Source organism: Pelodiscus sinensis, chromosome 11 (genome assembly GCF_049634645.1).
Source record: "Pelodiscus sinensis isolate JC-2024 chromosome 11, ASM4963464v1, whole genome shotgun sequence".
Lineage (NCBI taxonomy): Eukaryota > Metazoa > Chordata > Testudines > Trionychidae > Pelodiscus > Pelodiscus sinensis.
The window spans coordinates 8,130,184-8,153,927 of NC_134721.1; the positions used below are offsets into that span (position 1 = coordinate 8,130,184).

The 23,744-nt window shown below is 43.3% G+C and overlaps 1 protein-coding gene across 2 annotated transcripts in view; it reads right to left on the reverse strand.

The window, feature by feature from the left end:
- Nucleotides 1–4,364: 4,364 nt before the first annotated feature.
- TAFA4 (TAFA chemokine like family member 4) overlaps nucleotides 4,365–23,744 on the reverse strand; it is a 163,923-nt gene continuing 144,543 nt past the window's right edge. Inside the window, exons 5-6 of one of the 2 annotated variants that reach the window (XM_075938568.1) lie at nucleotides 22,835–22,918; nucleotides 4,365–9,378 (exon numbers count right to left, since the gene is read on the reverse strand). In XM_075938568.1, coding sequence (XP_075794683.1) covers nucleotides 9,266–9,378; nucleotides 22,835–22,918 — 197 coding nt within the window. In that variant the 3' untranslated portion in view covers nucleotides 4,365–9,265. Of the gene's footprint in view, nucleotides 9,379–22,793; nucleotides 22,919–23,744 lie in introns of both variants that reach the window. The other variant, XM_075938569.1, reaches the window with a different exon arrangement.

Below are 23,744 nucleotides of genomic sequence, written 5' to 3' on the forward strand. Positions count from 1 at the left end.
GAGGAGTGGGTAGGCCTGGGTCCCCCCCAACCTTCAGCAGCTACCAAAGGAGAATTTAAAAAAGCCTAGTCCCAGGCAAACCAACCAGAAAAACCATCTGGGACACCTTCCCTCCCAGAGCCAGTCAGGAGGAGAAGTTGTGGACACGCCCTCTGTCACAAAGGGGTGCTCGGGAGAGCTAGAGCCCCATCACAGCCTATCAATGGATCCAAACATTATCTAATGAACAAATTTAAAAGGGGGCCTCTACCTCTGATGATGCTACCGTCCAAAGGGGGTTCATTTTTAAATCCGTAGAATTAAGGGTTCTGAGTGGATTGGTTTTAGCTAGAAGAACCCAAAAATCTATTAAACTCACTTCGGACATTTTTTAAAGTTCCCATGTGATAACAATTATTTATAATCTAATTAACAAGTTTACTTCTCACAAAGTTCCTTCTCTTCACAAAAGGGCAAGTGCTATAAATCTAGGGAGGCTGTACTAAATTATTCATCCATGAGAAAAGAAATGTAATCCCTGCTTTAACTATGAAACTCAATGCATGCCTAATTACAGAGCCGTTCCTCAGCGTAAAATTCTGTGTGCTAAAGTAATTCCGAGATTGGCTCTGATTCCATGAAAGGGAAAAGAGTGTTAATAAGAAAATCTAATGCTTTTTGTGAGGAGACAGCAACTATGAAATGAAAAACATGAAAGATGCAGCATCTGACATGGCTTCATGCAAATAGCCTATGAATCTTTACACAGACATTAGAACAGTGCACTGTATCATGGGAACAGAGAGACTGGCTTTGTTGTCATTCGCAGCCAAAAATCAATGCTAAGTAGCCTTTTCTGCACGATCCTGTTACAATTCATAAATTGTTAATCCCAGTCTTTTGTAAAAAGTTCCTGTTTACAAGGTTACTCTGTAAGTTAAAATGTTTGTTTCCCTTTAGATCACCATTGGAAAACATCTGTGGGTACATTTACATGATGAATTTGATAGATCTGTATTTTGACAGTGCAGCTGTCATCTTCGGTTTGTATGTCAAGAGATCAGGTGGGTATTTGGCATTTTCAGGTAGGCATTCTTGTTTTGAGGGATATGCTTGCTTCTGCGTTGCTTTAATTTTAACGTACTAAAAAAAATCTTGCAAAGCAGCACTGCAAGAATTTGCATCGCTTTCGCAATGATTTGCATTTGACTACCGTAAGGGAATAACTACAACATTCATATAGCTATATCTATATCTACACAAAAACCTTATAAGAAAGGTTCACAGGGTTATCCCATTGCATTTTAGAAGGTAAATACCCAGAATTTTCTGAAGTCCTATTTGAAGTTTTGAACGTGATCTGAATTCCATATTTGCACCGCTTCACCATCTGTGTTATAGAACAGCTCCAGCTTTTGGGCATCTTTTATCCATGCCCAGGGCAGGCCAAACCCTTTCTTTACAGGTGGAGTCTGTGAGCAAGGAGACATTCTCACATCAGATAACATTTTTGTAAGGTATTCTCTTCAGATTCAGAGTGGACACTCCTTCTCCTTGTTCAACCAGCAATGACAGAGAACATCATGTCTTCTATGCAGTTAATAAAAGAAGGGTCTAGGGGGCCAGGGAGGAAGGTTGCTGATTTTTCCCCACATCATAAACCAAAGCACAGTGGGATAATCAGTCCCAGACACTGTCAATAGGTCACATTCTGCCTTCCAGTACCTGATGCCACCTTGTTGAAGTCAACAGCATCATGTAACTCACGTGTGAGCATGGTACCGCCAAAGCCTATAATGAAAGAAGCCTCTCATGAGAGGACCTTGAAGGCCTTGTTGTTCTGCTGTTAAAATGACCAGCACTTTAGTGGCAAGACACCTTTCTGCCAGTATGTCTGAGATGGGGAGGAATCAAGTTCAAGGCTATTCCCATTGATGAATTGAACACTTTCTATTCACTCTACGCTAAATGAAGAAGTCACAGTGCAGTGCTAGTGACAGATCCTGTACTGAAGAAGACACAGTGCAGTGCTAGTGACAGATCCTGTACTGAAGAAGTCACAGTGCAGTGCTAGTGACGGATTCTGTACTGTACTGGCTCAGCAGAGCAATGTGTTAGTTAAATGTGTTTAATCACACACACACACAAACACACACACGCGCAGGGAGTGCATGCCTGATTTTTTCTGCCTCCCTCTCTACCCGCTGACCAGATAGGCAGGAAGGTGGTAATGGATGGAGTTGCCAGAGTCTTGCCACCCTACCCCCCACACTAGGGGTACGTCTAGACTACATGGCTCCATCGACGGAGCCATGTAGATTTGTTTGTTCAGCAAAGGGAAATGAAGCCACGATTTAAATAATCGTGGCTTCATTTAAATTTAAATGGCTGCCCTACTCTGCCGATCCGCTGTTTGTCGGCAGATCGGGGCAGTCTGGACACTCTCCTGCCGACATGAAAGCCCTTTATCGACCTCCCTGGTAAACCTCATTCTACGAGGCATAACGGGGAGGTCGATAAAGGGCTTTCAGGTCGGCGCGGGAGCGTCCAGACTAGCGCGCGAGCCGACAAACAGCTGATCAGCTGTTTTTCGGCTCAGCGCGGCAGCCATGTAAATGTAAATGAAGCCGCGATCATTTAAATCTCGGCTTCATTTCCCTTTGCCAATCAGCCTAATCTACATGGCTCCATCGATGGAGCCATGTAGTTTAGACACATCCTAGGTGTGGCATTCAACACAGCTGAACCAACCTGAAATGGGAAGTAACCGGCAACCAATTAAGGGATGTCATACCGGCCTTCTCGGCAGGAGCAAAATTCCCTCCTACACTGGTACATCCGAGTATCGTCACTTACCCTAGAAGCTCAGTGTAGCCCACAGTAATTTCTCTGGCAAGATTTCATTGACTATCCTCGTGTGTCACGTGCTGTACTTTTATCTGAAGCTCTTGTCCTTTCAAGTGCAGAGAATTTCCATTAGTATGAACAGGAGTGACTCACACATAGGCACTGAGGTAGAACAGCCCCTGAAGTGTTCTGACAGTAATTAATTTTTTTCTTGTGTGTGACTTTGTCTCCATAGCAATAATAAGAGCTATAGGGCTTTATAAAATGCAAAATGGCTCTCGCGGGTTGGGGAGGCTGTTGTTCTAAACTATTACCGATGTGAATTTCCATCCAAAGGAGTAAAAGCGGGAATGGGCACACGCTATGCTGTAACTGCACTAAGAGTATTAAATCATACAAAGCCGTTTAAAAACGTTGGGTGGGATTTTCAAAAGCACTTCTTCACTGAAAACAAAAGGAATGTTCTTAATTTGGGATAATTGGCAAGGAAGACCCAAAACCTCAGCCTTTAACTCAGTTAGGCAGGTTCCCCTACAGGTTTTAACTCAAGTTGTTACAGCCGGTCCCCAAGTTACGAACGGGTTATGGACCAAACACTTGGCTGTAACTTGAAATGTTCGTAAGTTGGACCCCATTGAGTTACATTGTGACTGCACTGTTCATAAGCGCGGTCGCGTTCATAACTGAGGGACTGCCTTTACGACCGCTTAATGGAAGGTTTGGTTGTAAACGCGAATGGTCGTAAATCGACCGTTTGTAACTCGGGGACCAGCTGTCTTTCTATCACAGCCTTGATATATCCTTAGGCACTTTGGGCAGCCCAACTTTTTATTATTATTTATAGGGTAGCAACACTCGAAAGCCCCACTGTGGCAGGAAGGCCCTGATCCCCAAGCTACAATGCTACAACAATGGTACAACTGTAAGTCTCAAGACTGATGGGTTGACCTCAGCCACCTCACTTCCATGCGAGAAGGGCAGTCAGATCTCCCAAGTCAGGCAGAGTAGGTCTGGCTCTGGCCTGAGATGCCTCTCAGGCCACGTCGACACTCTGAGGAATGCTCAGCACCATCGCCACGCTGGGGGATGATCCCACAGCTAAGGCTTCAGCCCCAAGCCTGAACAGCTATACTCCAGTTTTACAGCGCGGTGGCCTGACCTCAAGGAAACAAAGTCTTTTTAAGGCAGACATATTGCACACACAGTCTGGGATTCAAGTTTGAGCTCAAGCTCCCCTTCCGTCTGACTAAGGCCTACACCCAGGTACTAGGCCGGGGGTGGACAATAAAATGGTGGCAGTTTGCCAGCGTTATCCCCTGGCAGGCTGCCACCACTATATTTATCTGTGCCTTTGCAGGTATGGGCACTGGCAGCTCCCATTGGCTGCACATTGCTGTTGCTAGCCAATGGGAGCTGCAGGAAGCGGCGCAGATGGGGACACTGCTTCCTGCAGCTCCCATTGGCTGGGAACGGAGATCTGTAGCCAAGAGAAGCTGCTATTGCCCGTATTTGCAGAGGCACGGGTAAATATAGTGGCACCCACCCACCCGGGGCTAACCCTGGCGAACCGGATCCAGCTCATGGGCCGTTTTTTGCCCTCCCCAGTCCTAGGCCCTGCTACAGACAGGAGGGGGCAGAATCCTGCTGTCAATCATCATTTTGCACTGTGGACACAAGTCAAGCTCCAGATTCCAGTCAGAAGCTCTGCATGGTACAGCGTGGATGTGCCCAGCTGTGAGACCTGGGTGCAGCAATTGTAAAGGCAGGCTTACAATGCAGCGTGGATGCTCAAGCATGCCCTGGACTGACCAAGTCCACAAGGCTAGGGCCCCCAGATATAAGTTTAAAATGTCGTATAGACATACTCTCAGTGCTGGAGTCAGGTGCGACAGGAATGAGAAGCCCTCTTTCCTCTGAGTCTCCCCTGTATCAACGCCCCTGCATGATGCTTGAGGATGCTGCTGCAGGCAACATCTGTCAGATGAGCTGAGCAGTTTGGCTTGTGGGCATTAATTATATCATTATATATTTTGCAAGAGTACATATGCTAATACTGGTGTCTGTCTGAATTCCAATTTAAGCAACCACACTGTGCCTATCCAAAAGCTCCATATAGTTTTACTGGCTAAAACATGCCTCACTTCGAGTCCTAAAGGGTTCTGGAGGATTGATGTGTGCCACCAAAAAGGTTAAAGGTTTTGTGTGGAAGTTGGTATATTACACTAAGTGATGAAAGTGATCCCTATTGTTACAGGAAGAGTCATCAGGTAGCACCATTATACATAGTCTTGCACAGACTTACACATGGTTTTCTTAATGTGTGAGCAAGGTTTTAGTCTTTGAAGAAATGCTGTATTATTGTTCATTTTTAAAGAATATAAGGATGGCCATACCGGGTCAGATCAAAGGTCCATCTAGCCCAGTGTCCTGTCTGCCAACAATAGCCAATGCCAGGTGCCCCAGAGGGAATGAACAGAGTGTTCCTTTTGAAAGATGCTGTAGCAGATACCAGAGAGTTTGGCAACAATGCTCAGGATAAGAGTAGAGCCAAGCATTGGGGCCTGGTCTGAAATTTCTGGAAAAGAGGATTTCCCTATGCTACGTGTGACTATCCCTGTTCTAGGATTGGTGCATATAGGTAAATAAAGCAAGTTACATTTCAATTACACCCAGACTCGGCACCTCTGATTTTTCCTGCCCTAGGATGCTGACTTGTAAGGCCCCAGAATTCTATCACTCAGCGGAGGGGTGCTGCTGATGTCAGAAACAGGTCACTGGTGTTAGAAGAAGGGGCAACACCATACCTAAAGCTGGATATATTACCATACATGCAAGGAGACCAGAAAGGCTGTAAATCTACCTAAGATACTTCAAAAAGAAAGCTGCTTAATGAATATAAAATCATTCTCATGGGATGAAGGTCAAGGAAGGCAAGTTGTACACTGTGTTAGTGTACTTCAGTCACTGTTTTCTTCCTCATTAGTGACTTTGAAAATGGATCTTCAGGACGGCTGTGTCTAGTACGTAAGGTATTGTATTACCTTCCTTCTATCCACTGAGAAAGGAAATGGTCCTTGTGGTCACCAGGCCACAGGCCACATGGGTTCCATTCTCTTCTCTGCTACAGACTGACTGTTTATGATCTTGGGCAGGTCACTATGGGCTAGATCCATAACAGGCCATAGGCACCAGCCTTGCCATGCCTGATTCTCTGGCTATGTCTATACTGCACACCACTAGCAGCAGCATGTAAGGTTCATGTAACTTCATGCAGGGCTGGTCCTAACTAACTGGCAGCCCTGGGCGACTGCCCAGCTTGCCCAGAGGGTTGCCAGATGGTTTCCAAAAAATACCGGACAAAAATTTGTCAAGTAAAAAAAAAAAGTGTCAGGAAACCTGGGGGGAAAAGGGTCACGGCCCACCCATAAGACCGGCTCTATCGGCGGCCCCTTGAAAATGGTGGCCCCAAGCAACCGCCCACCCCTAAGACCAGCTCTGGCTCCATACTAGTGAAAAGCAGCTACACCTGTCAATAAAAGGCCCTCATGAGGGAAAGAGGGCAGGGAAAGGTTCTTGGAGCTAGAAAGCAGGACACTACTGTTGACAGGGGCTGTACATTGCTTGGGCACACAGAATGCCGTGTGAGGATTATACCCACAGTTTTCAGGCAAGTCTTTACTCACCAATGTAGCATCTCACCAGCTGCACCAGTGGTGGGCAACCTGCTCCCAGAGGGCCACATGTGGCCCATTGAGGTTTTATGTGTGGCCCGTGCGACATTTTGTTTACTGTTACCCAGGTGCAGATTTGCCCGATTCTGCCGGTTTCCATCCACGTCATATTTTTCCCTTCTGGTTTTACTAAAGTGACATGCACATAAATGAAGGGCAGGTGAAGTGAGGTGCGTGCTGATGACACACAATATTTACTGAGAGAGCCATGCGTTCCCTCTGCTTGCAATCAAAGAGCGGCTACAGTTCACTCAGCACACCCCACAAACGCTAGGTACGCAAGCACCGTTAGCAAAACTACCCTACCCCGGGAGACCATCTTGGTTATAACAATCCTGCGACTCACTGAGATGGAGGAGGCCACTCATGCGGCCCACTCACTAGCCTAAGTTGCTCATCGCTGATCCTATTCTGCTCTTTATACCCATTCTACATGGAAATGCAGTGCCCCTCCTTGACACGCCATCATCAGGCACGCACCATGTGGACATACTTTCACCATCTTGCTGCCCAGGGAATCCACAGCTGCCCAGCCTCCCCATACAATGCATGGGGAAAGTTAGGTACCTAAGAAAAGGAGTCACAGAGGCCAGCAAGTGGAGACTCATCCCTGACAACCCAACAGCCTCATAGCTAGGGTAAGCTTCTGGGAGGTAGGAAACCTGGATTTGACTTTGTTCCAAATCAGACTTAGTGGAGATTATAGCTTCAGTCCCACTGTGGATCTAGCCCTCCAGCCTCTGTGCTTCAGTCCCTATTTTAAAAAGCAGGGATAACCACCACTTCCTTCTCCCAGATTTGGTCTGCTTTCTTTAGTTAGATTATAGATTCTCTCAAATAGGGACAGTGTTTTATTCTGTATATGTTCGGTGCCTACCACAATAGATAAATAATAATCAAGTGCAGGCTACTATGATATAAAATAACAATCTTCACTTTAAACTATATCACTGCACGCATAAAAAGTTTAAATCCTTCAGGCAATTCTTTAAATTTAGTCTTAAATTACAATGGAAAAAAAATTAAAATGTCGAGTTCATTAGAGGGATACAGTCTACTAAGTGGAATAACTATGCAGCTTTCAGAACACGTAGCAGAAAAATTCTCATTTACTTATTAACAAATACAATAACCACCATGATCCCAGCGGTGATCAAGTACATAATTAAAGTGAGAAACCAAAACGAGAATATAGGGCCTGCTCTTCCTCCCACAGGAGTCAAAAGGCAGTTTTGCCATTGACTTCAATGAGATTGGGACTGGATGAATATTTATACTCACGCCAGCAAAGCAAACTAATGACTATTATTCTAAACAGCCTCGCATTGTTGATGGTATTTTCCTTATAAACTAGAACGCTTGTGTACAGTGAACTAAATTAGTGCAACAGTCTCAATTTTTTGGCATTGCTGGATAGATAAAAAACCAGTGGTATGTTATTACCGTAATATTTACATAACGCAAAACAATGAATTCAGTAGCTGGGTTAGTAGCAGTTCATCGGCATAATATCAGTCGGCATCACTGCATTTACCTCTATTCCAATGCATCTTAAGCCATAAAATGATGTAACCATGAAATGACTGGCGGCAACTGCACTTCCTTTTACAGTTCTATTTATGAAGTCTGATGACCCAAAAAAGTGCAACAGGCAAGTAAGAAAAACAGAATGAAATACATCTAAAATAATAGGAAACAATTATGTGTCACAAAGTATATCAGCTTGAAAATTTAGTCTGTCAAGAAACTGGACATTTAATTATTATAATCACTATAAACTAGAACTAATTGAAAGTGAAGATCTTTTTTATCTAGGACTTATGAATTTTAAGTGAGATACCCTATTAGAATACAACTGAAGCTATGAAAATCTAAACAAATTACCCTTCTTCTAGTAAGCCTTCCTTATGCAGTTCTAGTTTCTTCTCTTGTTTTGAAGCCTCAGAATGAATATTTCTAGCTAATGGCTAAATTCTCTTCTGTATCTGGAATCAAAGAGGCAAGGAATATTTATACTTTGTTATTCCCTTAGAGAACAGATTTATTTAGGACAATAAAATCTATATCTACTTTCAGATTTAGTCTCTTCCCCCATTCCCTCACTGCCACTTATGAAGTAAAATTTAAAATACCTAGAACTAAGGAAATAAATATAATTGCACAGATTGTAAAAAAGTATGGCATACACTAAATGCTACTGATTTACTAGAGTCATTTCTTCACCTTCATAGAGCATCGATATTTACTAAATCACAGCTGAAAATGCATTGAGACGTGGTTTACTAGCATTATCCCTTAGGTTCATTTGGCTTTTAGACCAGCTTTACATTGGTCCATTGTACTACATGATAGATGGTACCTTCTAATTAATTTATGTCAGTTCTTTCTAATGTAACCATTTTCCCCCAAGCTACTTGAAAGATCTAAAAATCATTCAAATGATTTCACAGCCGTCAGTGCTGTAAATAAATAAAGTCATATAGCTGATGTGCTCAGAAGCCGAAGTCCATGTTTCTATGAATTGCCTGCAGGTGTAGGATCCTGGAGAATCCAAAGTGTATTTTCAGTAGAGTCGTAATTCTTTTTTTTTTTTTTTAATTAAAAGTGTGTAGTTCAGCATGAAAAATGCCTGCACCAGGAAGTTCCATCATAGTCAGATACAGAAATATTGTCCGGCTCACTAATTTTGTAAGTTCTGAGTGTAAAGTCTACAGCATTCTCAGGGAGGAAAAAACAGGACTATGCAAAATAGACGAGCAACACAGCTGCAAATCCCATTGTTCCAGTAATGACACAAGTTTATCCTTTGCTACCGTGTTACCTGTAAAAGACGAGAGAGAATTACATAAAGAGAGACTATCAGAGCAACGGTGATAAAACTGTTTTGTTCCTTTAGAGGAATTGTTTAGATGAACACATGTGAAACCATTAAATTACACTCACCATATAATTTGCATGCAACTTACACGTAACCAGACATCTCAAATTAGTAAAAAATACAATGGTATTTGGTAAGAGAAGAAAAGATTTTCAAAGGCACATTTTAACAGTTAGAACCCTAATTCCCATTGACTGTGCCTGGGAATAAGATGCCTGCAGGCCATTTGTGTCTTTGAAAACCTCCCCCTATGGCTTTATCCTCTATAGCATCTTTCTTTAAAATAAAATGCTAGAATGTTTTACAGAGCCAGAAACTATGCTGCAAAGTTAAAAACTGAAAGCACTGTTCGAGTGAACATAGCCGTTTTAGGCAAGGAGAAAAGAGGTATTTTCAGATCAATGGGGAAACAGATAGGGTGCATCTAAACTGGCAACATTTTGCACAAAAGTGGTTGCTTTTGCGCAAAAACTTGCCAGCTGTTTACACTGGCCGCTTGAATTTGTGCAAGAGCACTGACTTTGTAATATACAAAATCGGTGCTTCTTGCGCAAATACTTTCATGCTCCTGCTCAGGGATAAGCCGTCTTGCGCAAGAATACTTGCACAAGAGGGCCAGTGTAGACAGGCACCTTAATATTTTGCACAAGAAAGCCCAATGGTTAAAATGGCCATTGGAGCTTTCTTGCGCAAAAGCATGTCTAGATTGGCACAGATGCTTTTGCGCAAAAGCACTTTTTGCACAAAAGCATGCTTGCCAATCTAAACGCTCTTTTGCGGAAATACTTTTAACGGAAAAACTTTTCCGTTAAAAGTATTTCCGCAAAATCATGCCAGTCTAGACGTAGCCATAGAGAACTGCTGAGGCACAGAGATTCAGGAAGATGGCTTTGCAAGGCATGAGCTGTAGAGCTGGAGGTACTTGCATCATCAAGATTATCATGTATAAGGGCTCAGAGGGGCAAATTGGGGCGTATGGAGTGTGAGGCAGGAAAGAGACAGAAGAGATACAAAGCCCTTAGGGAGAAGTGAAGTAAGTCTACGTGCCGTTTCCTACATAAGTCATTTTGAACTAGATTCTGGACATGAGCAATGCAAACTGGTGGAGTTTCAGGATGGAATTTGGATAATGGTATAGACAGATACACTTATGTTTGTAGGTGATATCAGCTGGGTGGGATTGCAAGCACTTTGGAAGATGAGATTCTTGACAAACTGAAGGAATGGTCTGAAATAAACAGAATGAAAAGAGCAAATGAAAAGTCTGATGCTGCAGAAGGAAAAATCAATTGCACAAATACAAAATGGGGAATGACTGCTTAGCAAAGCGTACTGCAGAAAAGGATATGAGGGTTATAGCAGCATAGTTTGATTTAAATCACAATTTAAAGAATAAAAAAAAACCATTGATTTAAGTCATTTCTCACTAATACTTCTTCATATATTTCTTCAAACAATGGAGCAAATCTGATCACTAAAACATTAATTTACAGCTTTGTACACCATTTTACAACATCTGAGAGGGTATATTTTGTGTTAATTTAGGAAATAGTACACAACACTCATTACCTGTGTCAAGCAGCGGTACATTAGGAATGGTAAGAACTAAATCACACACACAAACACAATAAACCTTAAATGTTATACAAATGTTTCAGAGTTGCAATTGCAGCAGTCTCCTGAGTTGCCGGCTGATAGCTGTCCATAATATTTGAAAATTAAAAAAGAGTTTAACTCTGACAGACAAGTCCTCAGAACATTAAATGTATAATGTCCTTAAAACTTCCACAACTAGCTCTCATCTTCCCCCCTCTGACTGTCATTTTGATGCAGATCTGATTCCAAGTTACCAAAAAAGCTAAGACTGAACGTTTAAGGTGCACTTAATTTTGGAGTATGCCCCACTGAAAACAAGAATAGGATGGGACTAAAGCTTGAGTTATGCTGAAGTAAAATAGGGAATAGACTTATGGCATCATTAGTATGGTCTGTGAACATGAAGTTCAAAAATAAGGTGCATGAATTATGTAATATAAAATAAGAAAATGAAACAAAGGCAACTAGCAGCTCTAGATTTCTCTTACTGCAGCCTTCAGTATTGTATACTTAAGTGATAGATTCTAAAACTGGCTAACTAATTAAACAAGCCTTAAGGAATTAGATAAGCTTTTTTTTCCTAGCAACATCCAATATAAACAACTTAAAAAGTTGTTCATTAGTTCCCATAATATAAGGACTAGAGTCAGGAGCGGCCCAAGGCCGGCTGCAGCAGCTGGCGCACTAGGTGGAAGGTGAGATCAGCGCCCCCGCCTGCTCGGCCATCAATGGCCGAGGTGTCATCATCGGGCGCCCGGGCTGGCGGTGCCCTAGGCAACTGCCTAGTCTGCCTAGGCTCACGGGCCACCCCTGACTAGATCACATCAAATGAAATTAATGGGTAGCAGGTTTAAAACTAATAAGCAAACTAATAAGTTCTTCTTCACACAGCACGTAGTCAACCAGTGGAACTCCTTGCCAGAGGAGTCTGTGAAGGCTAGAACTATAACAGAGGTTAAAGAGAAGCTAGATAATTTCATGGAGGTTAGGTCCATAAAAGGCTATTAGCCAGGGGGTAGGAATGGTATCCCTGGCCTCGGTTTGCCAGAGACTGGAGATGGATGGCACGAGACAAATCGCTTGCTCATTGTCTTCGGTCCACCCCCTCCGGGACACCTGGTGCTGGCCACTCTATGCAGAAAGGCTACTGGGCTAGATGGACCTTTCGTCTGACCCAGTACGGCCATTCTTATGTTATGAAAATTTACTTCTTTAATCACACATATACTAAAAGGCATAGAGGAAGGCTCAACAAAAGATGCATTGCAAAGTTTATTCACATTGTTGTTCATACATGTCAACATCTTCATCTACATCATTTTCTCCCAATAAGCAGTTTTCCTTGTGATGTTTCATTCTTGCACCTAGGCCCTGCATCTTCCTCTTGCTCTGCTTACACTTGACCTGTTTTCCTTTTTTACCCAGGGAATGAATTTCTTCAAAATATTCCCAGATAAAGTCTCTTTTACACCCAGAAGCCTGACAGCTTTTCTGTGGGAAAAGTGTAGGGGAATATAGGAAGTTGTGTGTGCACTGAAGAATGTCTTCCCTTTATATTTCCAGTAAAACTCAACTGTTCCCTTCATTTCTGCCTTCACCCTTTCCTACATATTGTCTCTGTCTTTAGACTATGAGCTGCCTGGCCAGATCCACCACCACATAAGCACAGAACAAAAACAACCCTATCCAGTCAGGGTGTGTCTAGACTACAGGGTTTTGTCAACAAAAGTGGACTTTTGTCGACAAAACTATACCTGCGTCTACACTGCTGCTGAGTTCTGTCAACATAACGTCGACAGAACTCAGCAGTTTTGTCGATGGCTGTAAACCTTATTCTACGAGTAACGCCTTTTGTCAACAGAGTTCTGTCGAGAGAAGGCGTTATTGCATCTACACTGTCCGATGTAGTCTAGACACTCTTTGTCGACAGAAGCTTTGTCGACAAAACTTCTGTCAACAAAAGCCTGTATTCTAGACGGACCCAGTGTCTGTCTCTGCATGCGTTAGTCTGCGAAGAAACAGAAACTGAAAGTCCAGAACTTTCAAGAAGCACGAGCTGGTTGTTAGGCTGGACAGACTACAGCCATTAATTCATTTTTTATGAGACTGTATGTGTAGTTCTAGCATTTTTGTGATGAGATTTAAGTGTAACGGTGATTTTTAAAGGAAAAGTTTTGTATTTTATTGTCGATTTTAAAAAAATAAAAATCTGATTTAAATTTAAAAAAATTAAACAAAATCCAATTTTTTTATGTAAAAAAAATGTAATTTTATCCACAAATCAAATATGGATCACAAACTAAATATGTGTTAACAATGTAACACTGCTGCAAAAAAAGAGAATGCCATTCTGGGATGAATTAGCAAGTGTTGTAAGAAAGACATGAGAAGTAATTCTTCCACTCTGCTCAGCCGCGATAAGGCTCTCCTGAAGTACTGTGTCCAGTTCTGCCGAGCACAGTTTGAGGATAATGTGAACAAATTGGAGAAAGTCCAGAGGATGTAAAAAAAATTATTAAAAATGATGAAATGATGAAAGAGGGGACATAGTCTTAAATTATATAAGAGGAGGGTGTTAAATTGCTCTCCTTAATCACAAACGATAGGACAAGAAGCAATGGGCTTAAATTGCAGCAAGGGCAATTTAGGGTAGACATTAGGAAAGACTTTCTAACTAAGTGTAGTTAAGCACTAGAACAAGTTACATAGGGTGATTGTGAAACCTCCATCATTAAAGGTTTTAAAGAACGTGGTAGACAAACATCTGTCAAGGATGGTTTGTCAAGGATGGTCTAGCTAGCTAATACTAAGTCTTGGACTAGATGGCCTCTCGAGGTCCCTTCCAGTTCTACATTCCTATGATTCTATGAGTCAAGGTAGGCATGCGCCTATATCTCTGTGAGAAACAGCAAACATCTCCAATGCTGGAGAGCTACCACTTGAGAAGACCATGGAGAAGGGAGTTAAAATAGCCCAGAAAATGAAGATATTCAGGAGGTCAGAGGAATTGGATCTGAAGCAGTGGCAAACACGGTGTTTTCAGACAGGGAGATGGACCAATACATAGGCATAGGAATCAGACTCAAGAAGTACAATGATATCAGAGACATTGGGGGCAAAGTGGATACCGGAGTTCAGAGAAGATTAAACCTGACTTGAGAATGCTGCTTCTGCCAAGACAAGCATTTCTGTTTTTACATGCAATGCTTCTAGTTTCACACACACTTATTAGAGTACTCAATTAGGTTTTCCAGCAAACCATCATTTCATAGTTGGTCAGCAATTAATCAGATCAAAATCTAGCTTCTAAACCTGCAGCTAAAATGCATTTTAAAACAGCTGTTGATTTGCTTTCCTCAGTGGATATAAACAAGAGTAGAAAGTATTCACTTAGGCAACGTCTACACTGCGAGTTTTTGCGGCAGAAAATATGCTAATGAGGGACTCATTAGCATAAGTTCTCATCTCATTAGCATATTTCTGCCATTTCTTTTTGTGCAAGGGGTTTTTGCGCAAAGAGAAGCAGTGTAGCTGCTTCCATTTTGTGCAAAAACCCCTTTTTTGCACAAGATCCGTATGCCTGTTGCAGTGTAGATGTAACCTTAGTTTTTATTTGGCTTCACAAGACAATTAGTCCTAGAAGAAGCATTTTGTTTTTCAGCATCCCTGAATAGTCATTGTAACTGCCTCTATAAATGCACAGTAAATGTGAGTGTCTCAGACTGCATGTCTGTCTACTATTTGATGAAATTGAAAAGCCAATGTTAAAAGTCATCAAAGGAACTTTCTTTCTGCAATGAATAATTAACCCGTGGAATGCACTGCCATCAATTATCACCGAGACCAAGATCTAACAGGCTTCAAAAAGGAATCAATTCAATCTGTAATGCCCCATGGGAGAAGAATTAAGTAATGACTGTAAAATTAACCTGCTTATTTTACAGTCGAATCTTCTAGTGTAAGACATACATCCTCTACACTACTACTGTATATAGAAACTTCAGTGCCAGACTTCGTAACTTTTTGTAACAGTCCCACATGTGATAGCTGGAAGCGGATAAACAAATTAATTTATTGTATATGCTTAAGATTAATAAAGGACATAAAATGTTCTAAACCTTTCCAGTCAGTCTTGCTTGCATTAATAAAGTTTTATGATTTGAGAATTATTCCCAAGTGGCAGGGATAGTATCGTGCTGACTTGGGAAACACAGTATTATGAGCCTTTGTCTTCTTGAAGTGTTAAATGAAATGTCACTACTCCTGGGGATTTAACACTGACATTTATATTCCCACCTCATAGGTTTACTGACTCATCAAGGAGTGCAGGACCACAGATAAAAGCAGAAAGGCCTGCATGGGGCAGAAAATCCAAGGAAGGCAGAAGATACGTACTAACCTGTCTGCATTGCCCACCTGCAAAATACACCAAACAAAACAGCCACAAAGCAGCAATGCTCTCGCACAGACTTCATACAGCAATAAGAAATGCATGTTGCTGGGCAACTCAGGGTACGTCTAGACTACAGGCTTTTGTCGACAGAGGCTTTGTTGACAGATACTGTCGACAAAACTTCTGTCGACAAAGAGCATCTAGACTACATCCAGTTCTGTCGACAAAGCAAGCTGCTTTGTCGACATGAGAGTGTGGACGCAAAGGACCGTGTAGATGCAATAACGCCTTCCATCAGCAGAACTCTGTCGACAAAAGGCATTATTCCTCGTAGAATGAGGTTTACCGCCGTCGACAAAACTGTTGAGTTCTGTCGATGTTATGTCGACAGAACTCGGCGGCAGTGTAGACGCAGGTATAGTTTTGTTGACAAAAGTCCACTTTTGTCGACAAAACCCCGTAGTCTAGACATATCCTCAGGGAGTAGCCTTCCTTTTGAAAAGGCTGTGGGCTTGCACCCAGAATGAAGTGTAGCCCATCATCTGTTCAAGCCTGGAATCCCTCATAGATGCCATTTAAACATAATGCTTGCTATTATTCATCTTTGTGTTTATATTCCAGCAGTGCCCAAAGCCCCGAGTCAGAATTCGGGTCCCTACTGTGCCGGATGCTAGACGTGCTCTGATGACGTGGGAGGGAAGGAAATACACGTTGCTGGACATTCCATCCGTTCAGTCATTTTGCGGCGGTTAACTCTTGAGACCTAATCCTCGTTGTTTTAACCGTAAGGGTTAAAACCCTAGACAGTGGGTCCTAGAGAATACCCTGGAGCAGTGGTTCCCAAATGCCAGTCCACGGCCTGCTGCCGGGCCACAGACTTCTGTAGGAGAGATGTGTGCTGCACCACCTCTTAGCCATCAGCACCAGGCAGGGGCAGAGTCTCTTCTCAGACACGGAAGAGCACTTTGCTGAGTGGCGGGAGGCTGTGAGGAGCCCGGCACAGCAGCCTTATAGCAGCTGTGACCTAGGCAGCAGCGCTCAACTGGCGGCTGGGAGACATGCAAGGCTAGGTAAGAGGGGTGGGGCTGGGGGACTCTGGAGGTAGGAGCTCTAAGAGGCAGGAGGTGGCACTGGGGAGCTCTGGGGGCAAAGCTAATACTGGGAAGCTCTGGAGGCAGGGCTAGTACTAGGGAGCTCTAACGGGTTGGGGGCTGACACTGGGGAGCACTGGGGAATTCAGGGTGGGGAGCAGGCACTGGGAGGCTGTGGGACAGGGCTAGTAGTGGAGGGGCTATGGGGGTAGGGCTGGCACTGGGGATCTCAGGAGATGGGGCTAATATTGGGGACTGGGGGCTGGCGCTGGGAAAGGCTCTAGGGGAGTCAATGCAGGGGACTCTGGGGTCAGTGGTTGGCACTGGGGAGTATTAGAGGGGTGGGGGACTGGCACTTGGGGGGAGCTCTGAAAACCAGGGCTTTTGGCAGACCAGTAACATTTTATTTGCATAATGAATATGCAAATATGTAAATAAAATGTTACCAGTCTACCAAAAAGTTTGTGAATCGTTTTGCCAGTCCCCGGTATAAAAAAAAAGCTTGGAAACTACTGCCCAAGAGAAGCAGGAAGTGACTTGGTAAGAGGCCAGGAGAGCCAATGGAAACAGAGTGAGTTTTTGAATTAGAAGAGTGATTTTCCTGCTCCTTTTGTGTGGACAGCGCAAAGCCTGGGAGGTCATGAAATATCCAGGGAGCCAACTATGGAGAATCCAGTGACATTGATGCCTAGGGAAGGACTAAATCTTGAAACTATAGATATGTGAGTAGAACAGGGATTAATTATATAGTCAGAAGCAATCAGTTTATTTTCGGGTTGTTGGACTTCTCTGTGCTGAGCACGTATAACTACCCCCTTATATAGTAACTTTCCAAGCTGAATCCCAGGGAAGCAATTCTATGTGTTTTAATCCTTTTGTTTGTTTTCAGCGGCTTTGTAAAACCTAGCAACAATTAATGTTTCACCATGTGTGTTTTCTCAACTAGTAAGAGAAATTACAGTTTTCAAGCTCTCTCCAGAGGGAGGGTTAAAAGAGCTTGATGGTACCTCATAGGAAGAAATTCCTAAATGCACCTTTCTGAGTTTTTCAGAGGGATGTGGATGGTGGCAGCAATACCAATCCAAGGCCGGGGAATCTATGACCTTGGGGAATGTTTAACACAAGCCTTTAGTGGCAAGATATACTGAAATCTTTTAAGGGCACCATCCTCTCAACTCACAGTCCCAATTCTGAGTTTACCATCCAAAAGGAGTGGGGTAGAGAATTCCAAAGTGCGGGGGGGGGGGGTGAGGAAAAAGCATGTATGCAGTACAGAGAGAATCCCAATATACCCATATCTTTGTATTCCTGTCTATAGGTGTCTGTCAGTATGAATTCGGTTGTTTGCCTGTTTAAGAAAACAAGATTTTTTTCCCCTCTTGCTGCATTTTACAAAGAACATTTTTCTTGTGTTTAAAATACGCTAGAACAAGTAATATGCACCTGTTATTTGCATACCCTTTCAATTAAATGCTTTCTCAGGGATAATCCCTGCCCTCAGTTAGACCTATCCAACCCCACTGGGATCCAGGAACTCATACAACTCTCACTGGAGGCAGAACAATTTGCCTCACTCTGCCTTTCTGAAGACATTCCCAAGGCCACCACAATGCTTAGCCTATTCTCTAGTTTGCTGGTTGCAGGGCATTTTATTTTGGGGATGACATAAATGGAGTGTACTGAATTTGTCCCATGACAGTTTACTGGTGCCTCTTTTCCCTGGTTATGAGGCAGGCCCTTCAAACACAAGAAGTTTCATTCTGGTGCATGGTCAGGCCCACTGAAATCAATGGGAGCAAAGTCAAGCAAATGTGTAAATGCTTGCAGCACCAGGCCTCATGCTATTAATCCTTGCAAAGGTCCTAGTTTGGCCTTTTAACCCCTTTCCTTTGTTCATTTGTTCAAGGGATGGAGTACACCTAACTCTTGCTTCATTTTTAAAAGTTATTTTAACTTGCCTTTTTCTAGATCGGGGTGGAGAACCTTTTTTGGGCCAGGGGCCACTGACCTGCAGAAAAAATCAGTCAGGGGCCGCACACAAGTGAGAAACAAAATACAAAACAAAACAAAAATTCTCAGTGTCGTGGCCCCCAGCTGAGGAGAAAGACACTCCCCACATTCCCCTTGCACACCAGAGATTAGGGGGGCCTAGGCTAGTAGATTTTGTGTGCTCCAGTCCTGTTGTGGGTTGGGAGAGTGCTGGAGTGCCAGTATATGCTCCCCAATGCGGGAGGGGAGCCCTAAACCTTGGGGGCTAGATCCAGGGAAACCAGGGGCCGCATCTGGCTCCTGGGCCTGAGGTTACCCACCCCTGTTCTAGATACCCGGAGCTACATCCCCCACACACGTGTATGGGAGTAGTTCTATTACTTCCTATATACAGTTTCTACTTTCTCCAGCTCACTCCTTTGTTTGAAGTTCTCTCCCCCATCTACAGCTAACTTGGTGCCTGATCCCATGAGAGGTAGAGGGCGCCCCACTTCTACTAACTTTAACACACATGGAAGAAAATCAGTTTGGGGCAAATGCTTAGCAACTCACAGGAATGGATCCATACTCCCCAGTCCTAAAACTGGCAATGCTTTGTACATGTGGACTGTTAATTGCAAGACCTGTGCTGTAGACTGTACGCTGCAGGAGAAAGGGGTACGGCATGATTTATATATTTTATCATGATGATAGTATTACATAAATATTAACTTTTATCCATTACTGTAACTTTGAAAACAGCAGGGCTATGTCTAGACTGGCATGATTTTCCACAAATGCTTTTAACGGAAAAGTTTTCCGTTAAAAGCATTTGCGGAAAAGAGCGTCTAGATTGGCACGGATGCTTTTCCGCAAAAGCACTTTTTGTGGAAAAGCGTCCGTGCCAATCTAGACGCACCTTTCCTCAAAAAAGCCCCAATTGCCATTTTCGAGATCGGGGCTTTTTTGCAGAAAACAAATCTGAGCTGTCTACACTGGCTCTTTTGCGCAAAAGGACTTTTGCCCGAACGGGAGCAGCACAGTATTTCCGCAAGAAGCACTGATTTCTTACATGAGATCGTCAGTGTTCTTGCAGAAATTCAAGTGCCCAGTGCAGACAGCTGGCAAGTTTTTCTTTTGTGAAAAAACTTGCCAGTCTAGACACAGCCCAGCAGTTTTCAAACTATGAATTACATCTCTCTCCTTGTGTATTGAGTTAGCCTATCACCATGGGATCTGGGTTGTTAAATGATTACTCACAGGATCACATAACAGTTGCCTGATATATTTAATTTTTTCTGATCTAATATATAATTTGTTATAGTCTTTCAAACAGTCATTACCAAATGGAATCTGGCAATAATATTTGCTTATTAATTCATAACAAACAGCTGAATCCTTTCTCAATTTGAAGAGGTGGAGGGAGGGACTCCAACGCTAACCATTTATCTCTACAGGGTTGTGGAATGCTATTTTCAAGAGGTATTTAAACATCCAGCCCATCATGAGTTGCCAAATCTTAGCTTCTTGAAATACTTTTAGCTTGTTAAGCAGTCAGAGGGATGAGAGATTTGTACTTTCGGTGGTCATTAGACAGGAAGCTGGCCTTCAAAATGAAGACCTTGTCCAAGACATTACAAAAAGTAGGTCCATAATTATGAGCCTAAGTCACTGGGCAGAGTGACACTGGAAATCAGTGTGGAGTCTCCACACCTTCAAAAGCAGGTCACTTGTTCTGATCTCTAGTCAAGAACCAAATGTTAGTCAGCCCCTTGTGAAGATCTTGTCCCTACATTCACATTTTGCAAATCAAGGTCATGAACCACCCTTTTGTCAATAAAACTATACCTGCATCGACATAACATCGACAGAACTTGGCAGTTTTGTCGACGGCAATAAACCTCATTCTACGAGGAATAACGCCTTTTGTCGACAGAGTTCTGTTGATAGAAGGCGTTATTGCATCTACACTGTCCTTTGCGTCTACACTCTCATGTCGACAAAGCGGCTTGCTTTGTCGACAGAACTGGATGTAGTCTAGATGCTCTTTGTCGACAGAGGCTTTGTCGACAGTATCTGTCGACAAAGCCTTTGTCGACAAAAGCCTGTAGTCTAGACGTACCCATCATTACAAATGTGCTGTCCCTCCTTACAAAACACACACACACACACACACACACACACACACACACACACACAGACCTTTAGGAAACTGTTCTCAGCTGCCTGGTTTATGTTGTGGGCATGTTTGACTGAATATTTGCCCATGGATAATGACTCTCTCAACACTGCCAGGCACATGTCCACAGAAGAGCACCAGAAATGACTAAAGGTCAAAACATGACCTAGGATGGAAGACTAAAAGAATTGGGCTTGTTTAGTTTAAAAAGAGAAGACTGAGAGGGGACATGACAATGGCTTTTAAAGTACTTAAAAGGGTGTCACAAGGAGGAGGAAGAAAAATTGTTCTCCTTGACCTCTGCCGACAGGACAAGAAGCAATGGGCTTAAACTGCAGCAAGGGAGACTTAGGTTGGACATCAGGAAAAAGTGCCTAACTGTCAGGGTGGTCAAACACTGGAATAAATTGCCTAGGGCGGTTGTGATCTCTGGAGATATTTCAGAGCAGGTTAGATAGACATCTATCAGGGATGATCTAGACAGTGCTTGGTCCTGCCGTGAGGGCAGGGGATTGGACTTGACGACCTCTCAAGGTCCCTTCCAGCTCTAGTGTTCTATGATTCTATGAATTAGACATGCTCGGCCGTGTGTCCTTCGGACAGGCCAACCCCTGCTGGAAGGGACAAATCCTTCTCCTGTTGTATGGCAGGATGAATCCTGCTGAAAAGGGATGAAAGGGCAGGATTTTGGGGAGACCGTGCAGGGGATACGTATCCCCCATATAGTGCAAAACTCATCTCTCTGGAAAGACTGGAGTTTGAGGCAGAGCTAGCCATGTGATAACCCACTATAAAGATCCTAGTAGGGATGTGAAAGGTTTACTGGTTCCGGTTAACTGGTAACCAGTAGGGGCTGGAGCAGCCCCAGCCCCAGCCCCAGCATTGGTCTGGGAGCCAGCAACCCCATGAGGCTTGGTGCTGCTCCATCAGGGCTAGAGCAGTCCCCAGCCCAGATCCTGCATTGTCAGTTAACCTGTTAAACATGAGGTGAACCGAACGTTTAATCGGTTAACTGATTAACTGGGATTTAACATCTCTAGATCCTAGCCAAGGTTCCCTCTAATCTTTTCCATCCCTGTGGGGAATAATTTTATGTGCACCAATGCACGTGTGAATGTGCACCACCAGTAGAAACAGGAGAAACCCAGCTGTGGATACTCTGCTAGTCAGCTGGTTGGCATTTAAATCTCTCTTGAATGGCTGCACAGGCACACAGCTTACAGAGAATACTGATCCTAGCCCTTCCTCCATAGTGAATGAAGAAGGTGCTAGGGATGTGCAAGCCCAAACTCTCCCCTCCCCCAGCTCACTCTAGCACCTAGCTAATTTAACCAAGCTAGCTGCTGGAGAGAGGAGTATTTGTTCTTCAGCTCAGATCCAGCATCTTAGGCCAGGTCTACACTAGACCCGGCAGCTTCGTTGAAGGTATGTTAACTCCTGCTACGTAGAATATGTAGCTGGAGTCGGCTTACCTTATGCTGAGCTTGCAGCGTCCCTACAGCAGGAGCAAAATGCTACAGACTAACACGGCTACATTTCTATTACTATCCTACAGCAGGAGGCCGACAGCAGCAAATGCTTCCATCAGCTTCCCCTGCTCCTGGCAAGAGAAGGCATACCAGACACAAATGGGGGTGCCCTCTGAGTTCAATTTAGCAAGTCTTAACTAGACTTGCTAAATCAAACTCTGGAAGATAGATTGCAGCAGCATCCAGCTTCCATGGAGTGATGACATGGCCTTTGCTCCCTGTGAAGATACTATCACCCACATCACTGTTTTAAAAAAACCAATTCAATATTGGAGATGGTGAGGTTGATGCTAACACTGGCAGGGCAGAGGGCAATGGAAATGAGCACATGCGGTCATTCAACCATCATCTTTAAATACAGAGAAACAAGGGAGAGAGGGAATATCTTTTATTGGACCAACATCTGTTGGTGAGAGACGCAAATTTTAAGGTTACGTGGATCAGAGCTCTGTGTACGCTCAGAAGCTTGTCTTTAATCCACTGACATTAGTTCAAAAACAAAAATCACTTCACTGAACCTTGTTGCTCTAACATCCTGGGACCAACGCGGCTACAACAACAACACTGCATACCGTTCAAATATACACTGTCTCTGTACTTGCCTTCGTGGTTTTGACTTTATTTCCACTGCTGCAAGACCAACCTGAATAGTCTGGTAGCACCTTACAGTCCTCTCCATCCAAACAAGGGTCCATGTGACACCACCACTTCTGGATGACAATGGAGGCTAGAAAGAGAAACAGAAGACCATCTTTTCTGATTGTAACAGGACACAGTAATTATTAATCTAGCATCAGATGATGATGAGTGATCACTCATTGCTGAGTATGATCATCTTTCATGGGAGTGGCAGCTCCTCAGGTGGCTGATAAGGCCGATCCTTGAATCACAAGTTCTGTTGCAGTGAGGACAAATGTTTTCAGGTCCAGGCTGGAGGCTGTTGGCCATGACTATAACCCAGTTTCTAGCTAGCATTTATCCATTAGGCAGAAAATAAATTCACCATGATTAACCACTCTGGAAAGACCAGATCCTAAAACCTTTACTCACATGAGTATCACAGTCCCATTGAACTCACTATGGTATTTTGCTATTCACTGAACACTTAAGTTGCTCTGGCTTCTTATCTATTGTAGCCCAGTGGTCTAGTTTGCCTTTATTATATTCACTGGTTCGCATTACATTCTGCTTTGTGTTTTATTCAGCTGTAATGCAAGAAACCTATAGGCTTGTATACTGTAAGACATTAGCTACAGCAAGTTAGCAACTTTGCACAGATAAATGGCCCAACAGAGAACCCCAACTCCCTGAGAACCTGAAAATAGAGTTTAAGGGGAAATTCTGACATGACAAGTATATGAGTCAAATACAGAAGTGGCAACAAACTGGTGCAGGTTATTGGTGCATGGGATATATCGAAGACTAGCCTACTTGCTAGCCTATAGATATTTTCTTATAATAGAGTTATAGACTTATATTAGAGTACATTTTGACTGTTACACAACAGACCTACAGGCAATCCTGTATGTTAAGCTAGGACAAAGTATTAATAA